The 16,037-nt window shown below is 46.3% G+C and overlaps 1 protein-coding gene across 3 annotated transcripts in view; it reads left to right on the forward strand.

The window, feature by feature from the left end:
• Positions 1-1,797: 1,797 nt before the first annotated feature.
• NRK (Nik related kinase) overlaps positions 1,798-16,037 on the forward strand; it is a 128,885-nt gene continuing 114,645 nt past the window's right edge. For 2 of the 3 annotated variants that reach the window (XR_006274465.1, XM_038416767.2), the window contains exons 1-2: positions 1,798-2,513; positions 8,244-8,309. Coding sequence is in view for 1 of the 3 variants with exons in the window: in XM_038416767.2 (XP_038272695.1) it covers positions 2,457-2,513; positions 8,244-8,309 (123 nt within the window). In the remaining 2 variants the exon portion in view is untranslated. The remainder of the gene's footprint in view (positions 2,514-8,243; positions 8,310-16,037) is intronic. The other variant, XM_043492931.1, reaches the window with a different exon arrangement.

Below are 16,037 nucleotides of genomic sequence, written 5' to 3' on the forward strand. Positions count from 1 at the left end.
CACCCACTTCTGCGAAAAACCTCTCACCTATGTCTGAGCCATTGAAGTCCTCAAATCATGGTTTAAAGACTTCAAGGAGCAGAGAATCCTCCAGCAAGTGACCCATGCCCCATGCTACAGAGGAAGGCGAAAAACCTCCAGGGCCTCTTCCAATCTGCCCTGGAGGAAAATTCCTTCCCGACCCCAAATATGGCGATCAGCTAAACCCTGAGCATATGGACAAGATTCACCAGCCAGATACTTCAGAAAATTCTTTCCTGGGTAACTCAGATCCCATCCCATCATAGGCCATTGGGCCTATTTACCATGAATATTTAAAGATCAAGCTGTTTCTTCCTGTGAACATTAGCAGGGCTAGCTCCAAATTCTCAGGGTGTCCCACAACTTCCATAGCTGCATCTGCATTCCGTACTAAGGGAACTTTCAAAAGTGTCTGCCCGTCTTTTGCTGTGGTTGCTGAGCTCTCTCTCTCTCTCTGTAAGTAAAATAAAAGCTCCCTCTCTCCCTCTCTCATTCTCTGCCATGTTGGCCTTAATATGTATTCACAGTTGGCAGGCGTTCTACCGCAATATCATCTCTTCAGGCTTGCCCGGGGAGATTGCAGCAGAAAGCAAAGCCCACGGATGGATGCCCCTTCCTCAAAGCCCACAGATGGGTGCCCCTGCCTACAAACAGATGGCCTACCCCTGCCCAGTTTGCCAGAGGGGCTTCCATGGAATCCAGGAAAGGGAGAGATGACATCACTTGCAAGCCCTATCTCCCAACCCACCTTTATTAGGTGCTGGTCATTCCCTCCAAAGGTGAATCCCTGTGCTTGTCTTCACTGCTGAGTTAAGTTTACTTATAACCTGAGGGTTGCACATCTCGAGTCCTGTCCACACACAACCCCTCCACTGGAGGGCTGTGGTGCTTCTAGCCTGGCAGGGGTACCTGCTACTGCTCCGGTGAGAGTGACTCAGCAGCTGCTTTCACCATGGCTTCTGTGCAGTTCCAGAGTTACTTCGCAATGTGGCCGCTCTCACTGGAGTGAGGCGTTAACTGGTGTTCGGTAACCCCACTGGACTCTGCAGCGAAGACACGGCCTGCTTGTGAGGAAGAGGTGTGACTCAGACTTAAGTCTCGGGAGGTACATTTACACCCCGGCAGCAGGCTAAAAATAGCAGTGTAGATGTCCTGGCTTGGGCTCCGAGACCCAACCCCACCTTGTGAGCTCCAGCCCAAAGGGGAAGGGACTGGTGTTTGTAACGCAAGCCCTGCAAGTCTGTACACCTGGGCTCTGAGATGCGCTGCCACGGGCGGGGGGGGGGGGGGGGGTTGTTTCAGTTTGTTTTGCAGTGTAGACATACCTTAGCTTTGTCAAGCTGGCGTCAATGCTAGCTCAGAAAAAGAAAGAGAGAAGATCCTACACACCCCTCCAAAGTAGCAGAAGCTGTCCAAAGAGCAGGAAGAAAGCGCTGAGGGGCGGGTATCCCTCAAACCCCAGGGGTGCTGGAACAATTTGTATTGTAGGGGGTGCTGAGAGCCAGGGAACCCAACTTTAAACCCTGAATATAATGGAAACCACTTGAAGGCAGGGGGTGCCGCAGGCCCTGTAGTTCCAGCACCTATGCCCAATACCTACCCCAGGAGACTGAATCTCTGCCAGCATGGCAAGAGGGAAAGCTCCCACCTGGAAGCTGGCGGGCTCTGGCTCGGAGCTGGAGAGCTTCTCCAGCAAACAGACACTGGCTGACTCCGGAGAACCTCAGAAGGGAAAGAAACTAAAGCAGGGCGAACAGGTGACCCGGGATCTGCTGGGTCCGGCACCTGCGGGGCCCAGCCCAACGGGCCCCCTCGTCTAATGCCTAAGTGGAGACGCTGCGGGCTCGATCCAGCTGCCGGGCTTTGCCCTGGGACGCGCTGGGCTCCGGGGTGGTTTGATGCACCGGGACCCTGCTTCTCGCTCGCTGATGGGAGCTCGGGGCCAAAGCGTGGCCGGCTCCAGCTCGTTACCTCTCCCCCCAATCAATTCCCGGCCCCTCCCGCCCCAGCCCCGCTCCGCTCCGCTCTGGCCGCAGCAGCGGCTGCATCCAAACCCCCTCGGGCACGTCACTTCCTTGCAAACTTTCCCGAGGAAATGTCTCTGCCAAAGTTGTTTTTCTTCAAAGAAGCTCGGCTCCGGGGCTGTGTCCTCGCCCTCTGACTGGGGAGGATTTCCCGGCGGTGCAGGCTGCGTGCATGTCAAGCTTCCTGTGTTTGTCACACAGACCGACAGCCAGCCCCGCAGCCATGGACGGACCGGCTGACAAGGGCTGAGCGGGGTCGGGACCGTTAGCTCTGCAAAAGTCAATCAAGAGCATCCACTCAACTCGTGCAGCGCCCCCCCACCCCCCCGCGAGAAACGCCCTGCACCCGCCGCGGCTTCTCCTGCACCGCCTCGGACTGCAGCCCGGGGAAGTTTCCCGGGACCCCGGGTCATGGCTAGGGACTACGCAGCTAAGAGCCTGGACAACATCGACCTGGCTGCGCTCCGGGTAAGCGGCACCTCTGGCTTTAGCCAGGGCTGGGACTTGCGGGGAGCGGAGCATCTGGCCGGGCTGCACCCCTCTGAGCCTGGCTGGGTTCATCTGCCCTGCCTAACCTGGCTTGATCCAACGCACGTCTGCTTTGGCTGACCCGGTCCACGCCGAGCCAGTCCTGACCCGACCTGAGCCCTGCCGGGCTGGGCTTTTCCTCCCCCCCAGCCAGCTCCATGCCCCTGCATTCATTCCTCTGTGGGCACTCGCAGAGCCAGGAGCAGACCCACGGCTTGATCGTGCCCAGTCGCCTGTTGCTTCTGGTTTCAGCTGGCTGCCTCCGGTGGGAATGTTTCCTCCTTCCCCTCTCTGGATGAGAAGCTCAAGGCTGCTTCAGTCATTCCTGGTGCTGTTGTTTTTCTGGGCAGGGTAATGGTGTGCTTCAGTGTCAGATCGGAGGTGTTCAGAAGGCGATTTTCAGCCTCTCTCTGCTGCTGCCCTTCACCCACCCAATGTGCTGTCTTCCTCTGTGTTACTCTGGCAGATCCTTGATTTCACAGCATCTGGTTTTAAGCTGTGATTGGCAAAGGATTCCCAGCCTTACAGAGTTTTAGTTTTAATTGGGAGATATTTTTTTCCCCTGATGAGTACAAGTCACTGCTGACAATTGCAAAAGAAGCAGCTAGGTGGAGTCTGTGTGGTGCATCTTTAAGGACAAAATAGCTGATACCTGACCTTTTAAAGGCTGGTCTCACTATTTAGGTTGCCTGCAAGCTGCTTAAACCTATGTAAAGATGTCCTGGGCTGTGCAAACTGTGGGCCCAGTCTTCCTTGCATGACTGACTTTTAGGGGGACTGGACTTCTTGCATGAGTAAGACAAACAGGATTTCACCCAGTCTGTGTAAATATCTCTAAAGTGCACACAAAGGGGCCCATGTTCTGATGGTGCAAATGGGTGAAACTCTATTGAAGTCAATGAAGCTATGCCCATTTCCACCAGCAAAGAATTTAGCCCCAAGTACTCACATACACACCATGTAGGACTGAATGCTCCTCAACTTACTCCTTCAATAACTGTAGTCAAGTCAACTCACAGGCATAAAATAAGTAGGATTTTAGAGTCCAGAGATGGTATTTTATTTTATTCCAATCTCATCACTTTCCCGTTCTCCTTCCCCAGTAACTAACTCCCATTGACTTCAATAAACATTACTTTAATCCCGCAAAGGTGTGGGGAGAGAGTGAGTGTGGTAAATGGGCCGCTGTGATGAAGCGAGTGTGTGTGTGTCATATTTTTGCAAGGCCAACAAAGCCGATATGAATATGGCTGATCATAAATACTAGCATTGTGCCTGCTCTTGCAACTTCCAGGGTTTTAATGTAAACCAGCTCTGTCTCCAGAAAACACAACCCTGGTCATATTTCATGCCCACAAACAGTTAATACGGTTGCAACTTAGGTGGCTAGCTTAGATTTTTAAAAAGATGAGTGGAAATATCATGCCAGTCTAGCCACAGCTATTCTTCTAATGCACTCTTCTGATCCAGGGAGGGAAAAAAACTAGTAAAACTGTGGCAAAATGCTTTCAGCCTCAAACAGGGAAACCAAAGCAAGATATTTTCTAAAAATGACTTAAAAAGAGGGTTTGGAAAACCCTGCACAGAAATCCTATGGCGGGGGTTCCAAACACAAGATGCAGGAAAAATAAAAGGCCTGCACTATCATAGGGATTGCAAGTGATGGCACAGGACCCACTGACCAGGAAAAGCCAGGAAAGCCAGAATTTAACCTGAAACATAGTGACGCTTGGACTAGAAAGACAAAGTGATGAAGTTCCGTGGATGTGTCTTATCTTGTTAAAGAAATAAGAATCCTGTGTGAGCAGGGAGGAGGATAGCTTTGTAAAGCAGCTTGCTGGCTTTCAGTGTCAAAGCCAGCAAATCTCCCACAGGGTTTTACCCCAGAGATCCTGAATACTGCAGGTCCAGACCTTAATAGGGAAACACTAAAGAGTCCCAAAGTGCGCCTTTGATCCACATATGGGACAGTATTCAGCTACCTCCACAGCATGGACCCCGCTCCCCAGATCCCAGCAGAGACTGCAATCTTGGGTCCATGCTGGAGGCAAGAGTGGAGGCAGGTGGAGGCCAGCAAATTTCCAGCCCCATGGAAATTATGAGTGGAGGGGAAAACAAATTTGATGTGGGGTCACAGGACCTATTTTGCAAAGCCCTCTCCCTGGGCCAGCCATGGCCAAAGTTATACCAGGTAGTGTGGAACTATGCTATCACATTGTTTTGAGGGAGTCAGCCAATTGAGGGCAGAACCAATGCAGAGGCACATGGCCTCCAGGCAGATGGCATTAGTTCCCTGGTTGTTAGCCCCACCCCCTCCAGTGGGATGGTATGTGGGGATCCTCACAGAGATGTCCTCCCGGGCGTCCTCCTCCCATGGGAGGGGGTGGTCTGGCCAATACATTCCAAAAGTTCAGGGATCATCTGGGTGGAGTTCTGGTGCTATTTGGCTTCCAAACCAGGTTGCCCTGGTGATCTAACAGTGTATATTTATGTTACCGACCTGCCAGGGTTGCTCGTTTCATAAGGACAACCAGAGGGCTAAAATGACTTTTGATTTTTTTGTTCTGTAAAGAGGGACAAAAAAAATCAGAGCTGCAAACTCTTTTCTCTTGCCTGGCTGCAGAATCCATGAAAAGTGTATTTCATTTGGTATCCTGTTGCATGCAGCATTTGGCATGCTATTCTATAGAGGGGTAATATGTTGCCCAGGTGGCATCCAGGTCAGCAGTCTTGCTGTTGCCTTTTGAACACTCTGAAGATGATAAAGGAAAGCAAGAAGACCGGCATATGGTACAGGGCATTGCAGTAATTAACCTCAAAGTGATGAATGTTTGGGTCAGTATTTTGGCATTGGTCAAAGGAAATGTAGCAACTTGGCAACGGGTAGGTGGTGAAGGGTTATATGGGCCACGGAGTTTTAAAATGTTTGCTGAGAGGAAGCACTACATCAAAGATGATTCCTACCTCTGAGATAATTAAGAGATTTGCCCAGTGTGAGGATTTAACCATAATGTGTCAGCTGAGGATGCAGTGCTCATGTCCAACCAGACAAGAACAGTACACGTTTGAGAAACGCTGCTATAGTGCACATTCCACAAAGGAGCTCTAATGCGGAAGAATTCCAGGGAGAGTCTCTGAACATTTGATTGGCCTACCTAGCAACCACAGCTCAGTGCTGGGGTGGTGCTTATGCAGCCCAGCTATAAGGCCCCACAAGTCTAGAACCCAGGCCTGCAGAGCTGCCAGGCATTTGGCATCTCCATGCTGCCCGTCAGCTGCTGCTGTAACCAGCTTGCTGCTCAGCTGCCCACGATCCATTGTGGGCATGGACCATGGGAAGTCCTGCCTCAAGGGGTCTGCCAGGCACCAACTTCGTGGCTCCTGATTGGCTCCCTGTTCTATATAAACCCAAAGGGTGTTCCAGGAAGTGTCCAGGCAACAGTGTGGACCTCCTATAGCTGTCAGTCCCATTTCTTGCTCCTGACTTTGACCTTGGCTTAATTTGATTTTCACCTTCTGACTAGACAATGAAACCTGACTCGGACCCTGACCCTAGGTATTGACCCTGGCCTGGAACCTGGCTGTGAACTCCTTCACTGTTCCGAGCCTCAGGTTAGCCCCTGCTTTGGACCCTTAGTCCTGACTCTGCTTTTTGGATCCTGACGCCAGCCAATGAGGGTTTTATAGTGTCCACCTAAAATTATGTTTTAGATCTATCAGCAGCAATAGGCTTATTACTGGCTCTAACATAATTGAAAGAAAGAGCACAGACCATATGTGAAATGAAGCACCATACAAGTACTCTTCTCCTGCAAAGCCTTTTATATGCTTTCCTAACTTTTTGCATATGAATAGTTCCATTTATTTTGGTATGCGTAAGAATTTGCAGAATCGATACCGAAATCAAGAAAGGATAAACTCAAACTAGCTTCTTATGTTTAATTTCTCTTCTGTTTTCAATATATTTCCTTGTGGCTTTCACCTGAGTATGTGGATAAGTGAAAAATCAGTCTGAGCTGGTTCCATCTTGTTAGTTAAATAAAACAAATCTACAGACAGTTGGAGATCTGGGAAGGACATGATTAAAAACCATCTAACCACAAAGGACTGAAGATGAGTGCGTTCAGATTTACTGGCAGGGAACACAGAGAATCTAAGCAAGATAAAAATAGATTTTCATGGCTGTAAGGGGCACTTGTGCTTTGCCACTGCCGGAGCTATTTGGCTTTGGAATAACTGCGCAGTAACGCAATTGTAGAAGTCTATGTTACATTGTTCTCATGATGAAATCTATTGTATGTCAATCAGGACACTCTGCTGACAAAAAGCCTAGTCCTGTTTCATTTATGTAGAAAACTATTGTTTATTTCAGAGGGGATTTTCCCAAGCAAAGTGTGCTGGATCAATCCCTAGGTGGACAGTTTCTGTGCAAAAAAAAAACCAACATGTTTTTTCCTCAACAAATAATCTTCAACCAGAAAAACATTTTTTCTGTGATAAATAACAGGCTTTTCCAGTCAGAGTCATAGAAACTGGACTTCTGAGTGAATGATGTGATTCTATAGCACATCCCTCAGTGGTACCCAAAGATATCAACCGACAGGATAGATAGCTAAAACAGATGGTGAGAAACGGATTCATGGAATTAATAATATTTCATATAAACTTCTCAATGATATCTTCCAAAGAAATGAGCTAGAGTGATAAATTGCTCCGCCAGCTACCAAGAAACTGGTCTCTTGAGTTCTTAATGGTTTTATATAAATCTTTCAAGTGAGTTTTAACTGAAATAATAGAGTTCTTAACATGCTGTGTTGCAGGAGTAGATGTTTACATGTCCATACTCTTCTGCAGAGTACTCTTGCTACTTGAGAAATGATACAAGATAGATCTCAATTTCATCCTTGTGGACAAGGCTGGGTTTTAATGGAGTGGATGCTAAATGAGTAGGAATTGTACTACTTTATTTCACATAGGCCCTTGATCATCTGTTACATGGAAATTGGTCATGCAATTAACAGCAATCAAGTCTGGATTCAAACCCATGATGCCGAGACTAAAAGTTCTTTATTCTCTGTGTCTTCCAGTCCACCTTTGAGAAATGAGGCAGTGTGCATTTTAGATGTAGACTTGATATTATGATTGTTTTGATAAGGATAGATCTAAATCAAACACAAATTAGTTATAGGACACGGTTAATATTTTGTAACTTTGGTGACTACTAACCTAAATATTTCATAACAGAAGAGAGATGTCCAAATTCATCCTCTAGATAGGCTCAGTGATTAGAAGTGAGACTTGGGATTTCTGGGTTCTGTTCCTGCCTCTGTTACTAAATTGTCATGTGACCATGGGCAAGTAATGTAACTTCTATGTACTTCAGTTTACCCCTCTGCATTTATCTATGATATTGGTGTATTTGAGCTTTCATTGGCTAATATTTATATAGTGTTTTTAGAGGCAAGGTTGAAAATTGTAATAGAAGTTCATCATATTTTATTAATAATGATGATTGTATTACTATTTAGTTGTTTTATTATTCTCTCTATTTGTAATATAAATTGTTACGAGACTTTTTTGCATTCTGTTCATGAACAATAGTGCTCCCTTTGAAAAGTGAGTGTGTAACTGCTTTGCCATGAATAACAGTATTTACTGTACTTTTTACAGGACCCAGCAGGGATATTTGAACTGGTGCAAGTAGTTGGAAACGGGACATATGGACAAGTCTATAAGGTTTGATGCCTTTTTAATTTACTATGTCTTTCCTGCTATAACTGTTGTCCTATAGCAAAGAGCAGGAAACGTATAAGATGTGGGACTGATTGTTACAATAATAGCTTGCTTTGTCTCTCTGCATAACGGTTTGTGCCCGTTCCTGAATAGTGGCAGCTGTGAAATTGTGTGCTTTTTCTTCCGGTGACACTTTCACGTTTTCGTGGGCAGCTTACTATGGTGGCCCTCACACTGATTTCCACTACCCTGGTCTCTCTATCTTGTCATTTTCACTCTAAAAATATTGTTCATAGACTGCTGGTACAGTGCAAATATAGTGAGAATATTTTAACATGAGAAATAACTAGTATACTGCTGGATCAGGTAGAGTGCCTTATTTGGGGGAGAGGACACAGAAAAATATTCATAAAAACACCCGTGCCCTGTAGGGCGCTGGGGCATGAGTGAATTACTTAGCCATGCTCTTCAGGAGGGCTGACAAGTATCTGACTCTTCCCGTTGCTACAGTTCATTGCTGGGGCACTAGGGCAGAACTACCAATCAGTTAGTTATGTCAACGGATAATTCACCAAGCACCACATGAACGTGCTATACAATGTTAGACAAACTATGCAATATGCAGTTTGACTTAAGATGGGAATTGGTGTCAGCTGGTCTAAAGAAGCGGATTTGGGGAAGGACTATAGAAAACAAACAGTCTTTCAGTCACAATGCCTTCTTTTGGAATGATCGGAAAAGGAGAAATAGAGCAACTATATAGAGAATTTAGATCCGTGTTTCCCACCTGGAGAAGGGAAATGGAGGAGGATGCAGGACACAAGATCAGTCCAAGGAGAGCACAGGGCAGGTGAGAGAGGCCACAGCAATGGAGAAAGCTCCTTAACCTTGGATCTCCCACAACTCCCACCAGGAACAAGCTCCTGCCGCAGTGGGTAATGTGATGGGCTACTCTTTGGAAGCCACTTCATCTATCCCTGCTCTTTGTGTGGTAATGCAGTTGGCCACCAGCCAAGGTCACGTATAGAGGACTCGGGCTCAGGCTGTATCCCACTAGTGTAGGCTTCTCGTCTTTTGCAGCACTCACTCAACTTTGAGGGCATATGTAACCCTGCTCTGTCCATCCACCAGCAGACTCTCTCACTCCAAGCAGTGTGCAGTCTTCTGGTTAGCGAGGAACAGTGAAGGGAAGCCGCAACAGAATAACAAGCTAGAAAAGGAATAAATGTGTCTATGAATACGCATGCAACGAGAAATAGAAAAAACAAGAGGAAAAGGAAGAAGGATCAAAGGCAGGAAAAGAAGGGGAAAATGGACATGGGGGGGAAGGCATCTATTATATCAGGATCTGGTAATGGAGACTTGGGTTCTGATTCAGATGATTCATCCGAATGAGGGGATCAGGTGTGGGGTTGTCCACTAGGAAGAGGCTGTGGATAGCACTTATTATTCCTCAAGATGCCCAAGATACATAATTCTCAAATGTATGTTAGTGTTGGATAAGAAACAACTGGTTCCACATTTTGGTCCCCCTTTGAGGTTTTAAAGATCCGTGGATACCTCATGGAAAAGCCTGGGACACCTTGTCTATAGAGACAGTTCTGCTGGAATACTAGTGTTTAATAGTATTGTATTATAATATTATAATAGTATAATATAATAGTATTTTTTGCCTTTCCATCCTGCATTTTTATTTGACATTTTTATCATAACTTTCCATTTGCTGCAGTGATTAAATCTCACTTGTTTGTTACAATGCAGCTCAGTGGCTGCGGCAAGGATTATGAAGTCAAAAGTAGAGAATTCAGAGTTCCAATAGGCAAATCAGAAGCCAATAAACTTTTAGGGCCTGTGAAATCAGTGGGGTTGCATGGGTTTTACGGAGGACAAATCTCCACCTGCAAAAATGAAGATTGCTGCTGCCTACTACATAATTTCCCTTCATAATATAAAATAAACCCATGTATGACAGAGAGAGAATTATTTCTATCTAGATACTCTTTCATGGATTTTTTTGTGTTGGAGTTAATCAGTTGCTCTTTAATCGCCCTAAAAACAGGAAGGAAAAACATAGTTCAGTTTATTTACTGAAAAAGAAAATGTTTTGAGAGATCATACGGTTCAGTTGAAAGTTAAAATCTAAGCGCAAAAACATGTAAAAAATGTTGATAATACTAATTAAGGGTAGTGCCTTAGGCATTTGTTCATGGGAATGAAGGAGAGCCTTGTATTTGGTGGAATGTATGGTACAAGGATGAATATGATTGGGTAACACTTCCGAGAACCAGTGACCAAAGAGTAAATGGGTCCGTTTAGATATCTGGGAATGGAAAATAATCACAGCAGCATAAGGATTTAAATAAGACCAATGTTAATAGGACAATAAAACCAACTTTGTTGTAATAATTTGTTAGGGCTTTTCAAATCTGCAGGCTAGGGTCAGATTCTGATGTAACTGAGATCAGAATCTGGCCCTTAAAGTGCTAAGATAGCAAAGCAATACCAGTTTTTTTTTAAAAGGCATGTTTGCGAGTAAACTGAACTAGAATGCTGCTTTCAATTCAGCCTATTTTGCATTGCTTAATTTTTGGCTGTCTGTGAACATTCTTACCTCTATGTTGCCTTCATATAAATATCTCTGACCACTGAATTTGGGGCCCATTGACAAAGATCTGTTTAATCAAGAAATACAAGTGGCTCTTGGCAGAAGTGTAAAGTTAAGTCATCCAGTCAAGGAACGTAAACAATATGATTTGATTTAGGTGACCAGACACAAAGCTTCCAGCGAATTCCAAATATTAAGTAATCAGTTGAATACTCAGTTTGAGCTGTCTTCACATAATCTAGTGCTCAGATGTGTTTGTAAAAGCCATTTACTGAAATATTTTGAATATTAAACAAATTTGTTAAAATACAATCTGTTTGCAGACAACATGCAAACCCAAGGGTTAAATGCATAGAATAAACAGTTTGGCCACCTGTAATGGAAATATGATTATGGTCAGAGTTATGGTATTTACATATTTTATTCTGGTGTATAATTTGTTTTTGGTCTGTAATTAGTTGGGACTGATAGAGACGGGTTAGTGGATGCTGGCATCATTTTTTAGTTTGTGATCATAAATATTTGAGTCAGAAAGTATTCCCAGCTATCCCAATACTTAATTATGTCATAGGAGCATGTATTCATTCTTCAAAGGCAGCAATATCTTCCATACATACAAAAATAGCTAAATATACACATAAACAACCTAAACCACTACTCAGGCTCAACAAACTGTATCCAAAGTAGCTAAGCAGACCAGTTGGATCTAGAAAATCAGAACTGTTATACTGTATTTTTTAAAAGCATGCAACTCTGTAAAAACAAAATTAGAGGTTCATCATTACATAGAAAAAGCTGCTTAACAGACTTTCTGAGAGGAAAAAATGATATCTATACTGGAATGTTGTAGACCCAGTTGCAGTTCTTTGCCAGTTAAAACGGAAGTTATAAAGCTGCTATAAAGCAAAGATTGTAACAGAATCACCAGTCTACATATGTAGTTGGCCCACAATAACATTAGAGCTGCACAGAACAGCTCTAATGGTAGGATCTGTATACTTTAAGAGAATAAAAGCTAGAGGAGTATGTATTCAAAGACCATATGGGGGGAATCAGGTTTGAAGATCCCAATATTGGCAACCTCAAACATTCAAAAATCATGAGTCAGACACACAAAATCATGAGTTTGGCATAGAAATAATCAGAGTTTTATAAAATGATATATTTGAGGTTCTTTTTATTTTCCTTTTTAATTTTTTTAGGCTTTGGGTTTCACATTTTCATGCTTTTATCTGCAGCCATAATGGCTAGAAACATAGATTTGGGTTTGGGTTTTTTGAATGACAGCTGAGATTCTTATGAAATCACATGACTCCATGAGCAGAGGCATTAAGAAAAAACAGATATCATGTGGCTCATGATAAAATGGTGAGAGTTGGCAAGACTGATGACGGTTAGCGAGCGGAGCAAATTTAACATCACGTAAAAAAGGTTCACCTTTAGCCTTTCATTCAACTGTGCCTCTTCGGGTTTTAAACACAAAGGGACAGATGGCATCCAGTCCCTGCACACAGGTTTGCATGGGATAGAGAAGATGTAAGGAGCTTTCCTTGTGCACGGGCTGACAGGCACAATGGAAAGCCCTGTGCTTAGAGAGTGCAGGGGGAGTGGTGCCAGTGAAGCATGCAAAGAGGAGGTGAGGTTAATGACACCTTTCCTGGTCCCATTCTGCACGAACCAACAGAGCTGGCTCCCTGTGGAGGGAATTCCATCCTGCACCCCCTTAAAGTGTGGCCGCGATTCCCTGGAGCTTTGGAAGTCATTGTCCCAGCCTGCAACGCAAAACTGCTCAGAGCTCCTCCTGGGGTTGGGTACTTTGACCACCTTCAAGTAGGGCTATGTCGGTGTGAGTCACAGATTAGCCTATAGCAGTGGTTCTCAAACTTTTGATTGAGCCCCTCTTCTTTGTGTCTGTAGTCCTTTACCCTCCCCCCCAAGCAAATATACTGCCTCTCAGCTCTGAAGGCAGCGTGGCACCAGCAGCAGCACAAAAGTAAGGGTGGCAATGTGAAAAATGATATTTGTCAATATTACTTGAAACAGCAGACTTAGCACCCCACTGCCACCCTTACTTCTGCACTGCTGCTGTCACTCGGGGCTGACAGCCAGAGCCCCGCCACCTCTAGGTGAGGGCTTGGTTGAGGGGGAAGGAGAGCCCAGGTGCCAGGACTCTGGCTGTCCTCATGGGCGGTGGGTATCATAGGCCAAGGGAGGCTATGCCTCCCCTAACCCAAGCCATGGCCTCGCCCAGGCTCCGCCCCGAGGCCCTGCCCTCACTTCCCATCTCCCCCAAAGGTGGTGGGGGTTCAGCTCAGGCCAGAGGCTGGACCTTGGATTTCGGGGCAGCCTGGGGCAGCTTGGGCCAGTGGGCGGCTCAGGCCAGCCGGTGCCCAGGGGCAGCTAAGGCTGACCCAGGGTCAGACCGGTGCTCGGGGTCAGACCAGTGCCCAAGGCAGGCCGGCTGGTGCTTGGGCCGGCCAGCGCAGCTAGGGCAGGTGGTTTGGCTGGTACTCCTTCAGCCGCAGTGGGGGGCTCTCGGGGTTCTGGCAGGCAAGGGGGGTGGGAAGGGTAGGGGTGGGGCCTCGGGTAGAAGGGGTGGGACCAGGAGCTCGCCTCCCCAAAAGGCGGGGGTTCACATGCCTTCCGGGTATGCATGAGCCCGGCCAACTGGGGCTGACAACCAGAGCTCTTTTGAAAAAAGCACACAGCTTGCACCTCCCTTGACATATTCCCGGGCCTCCTTTGGGAGGCCTGTCCCATAGTTTGAGAATTTCTGGCCTATAGTATCATAGAATTGGATTGGAAGGGACCTCAGGAGGGTCATCTAGTACAATCCCCTGCTCAAAGCATGACCAATCCCCATTTTTTCCCCAGATCCTTAAATGGCCCCCTCAAGGATTGAGCTCACAACCCTGGGTTTAGCGGCCAATGCTCAAACCACTGAGTTATCCCTCCCCCCGAAAGGTTTGGGTGGAGGATGCATGACGCAGTCCATTGGTGATATAGTCATGCCTGATATACTGACTCTTTAATTAACAAGCAAAACCACTATTTGGGTGCACTTGGCTTGATCTCCAGGGGAAATGCTGTATAGCTCCAGTGAGGGTTTGTAAAAGCTCCTGATCAATAAAGCCACCCAGATGGAGCAGAGAATGCAGCCATTTGGATGAATATGACTGCACTGCACAAGCATAAGTCTAGCCAGGGAGGAAGTGAGAGTGTTGTAGGCTGTCCGTGTGACACTCTGATTTCAGTTCCTTTTAAATCTGCAACCACATGACCTCAGGCTTTCATCTTGCAAATTTGAGCCTGGTACAGCTTGGCTGGGAGTTGACAAAGGTTTACGTAGCTGCTTCAGGACATGGTGTAGGAGAGGCAGTATGTGGCACTCTTTCCTGTGAATCAGTGCTGAGCAATATCCAGGGCATTGTATTGTTGGGGATTGTATCATGCAGAAGAGTGGTAAAGCCCAGGGTCTGGCCTCTTGTGGGTATAGAATCCCAGGTCACTCTTTGCAAGGGACTCTTAGTGTTCTGGCCCAGATTTTTAAAGCTATTTAGTTGCCACTCTGTTCAGCGTTGCACTGCCTAACTGATTTAGGAGCCAAATTCTCATTTTCAGAAGGGATTTAGGTACTTAGGAGTACTAAATCCCTCCTGAAAATGAGAATTTGGCTCCTAAATCAGTTAGGCAGTGCAATGCTGAGTGCAGCAATGCTTATATAGCTTTAAAAATCTGGGCCTTAGTATCTATCTACCTTGATTACCCTGCATGGTATCACCTGTTCTTTGCTTTCTCCCCTAAACTGTTGTATTGCTGTGAGCTGCTAAACCCTAGCCATGTTATGCCCCAGATGTGGGTCCATTTCAGTAGGGGTTTATATGTGTATCAGTTGAATTGTTTGGGATGAAACATACTGTTTATTTTATTTACTATGCCTTTAAGTCTTAGTGTCAGGCTCGTTGGTGGCTAAGTGTGCAACAGAGATCTGTGAATAGAATCTAGGTCTTCTGACTTCCCATCTGGTGCTATAAGCCACAGTGGCACTCTTCCAGCAGGTGTGACCGTGAAAAAACTGGGTAGCAGATAGGTGGGGCTCATAGAGTCGGCGTCATTTTTAAAGAGTCACTCATCTGCCCAAAACCACACTTTAATGTGTGCTCTGAAAAGTGACTGTCAATCCTACAAGCTCAACGTAGGCTCTGAGACTCAATCTGGGTTTTTTCTGTCTCACACGTCATCACCAGTATAGATGATGTAGGCCAGATTAGGCCACATCCATGCAGCCTTATTGTCTTCTGTGTGATCCCTTTGATGGGGCCTTTTGACTTTGATATTCACTTTCCTATCTTGGTCCGAAATGTTGGCTTTCTTTGTGAGAAGGCATTTGTGGAGGGCTGAGGCCAGGGGCTGGGGAGTGAATCTCTTGAGGTAGGATGATCTTGTTTTGGAATATCTGCTTGCAGGCTGGTGGTAAATTGTGGAGGGGTTGCACAGGAGCTGACTTTTATATTTCCCCATGGCTGCTCTGCCCTGAGGCCCTGCCCTCACTCCACCTCGTCCCACCACTGATCTCCCCTCACCCCCAAGGGTCCCGCCTGCCCACTGCCTGACGCTCTCTGCCCTTCCCTGGGCACCTCCAACCAGCTGCCAAACAGCTGATTGGCAGCCCTGCCGAACAGCTGATTGGCGGCCCCGCCGAACAGCTGTGGCCAGTGGGTGCTTGAGCCCCAGAGCACCCACGGATTTGGCACCTATGAAGGGTTGTCACTGTTTTGTGTTGCATTGGTGGAAAAGGATTGCGTGGTTAATAGACTACAAGGACTCCTAGACCTTAGGATGGGTGTTCTTTTTTGGCTGCTTAAATCTAAATGAGTAAATGGGTTTGTACTCTGGGCATGGTTTACGCTGCTATCACAGGCGTGACTGCAGGTCATGTAGACATTCCAAGCTAGTTTTAATTTAGCTAGCATGAGTAACAATAGTAGTGGTGCTGTGGCAACATGGGCTGCAGCACAAGCTGTACAAGCCTGCCTGGGACACTGGACTATTACCTGGCCAGCTATTACCTGGCAATGCTCCTGCTTCACTGCTATTGAAACCCGAGATGGCTATGTTAAAGCTCG

This window comes from Dermochelys coriacea, chromosome 9, assembly GCF_009764565.3.
Source record: "Dermochelys coriacea isolate rDerCor1 chromosome 9, rDerCor1.pri.v4, whole genome shotgun sequence".
Classification (NCBI taxonomy): domain Eukaryota; kingdom Metazoa; phylum Chordata; order Testudines; family Dermochelyidae; genus Dermochelys; species Dermochelys coriacea.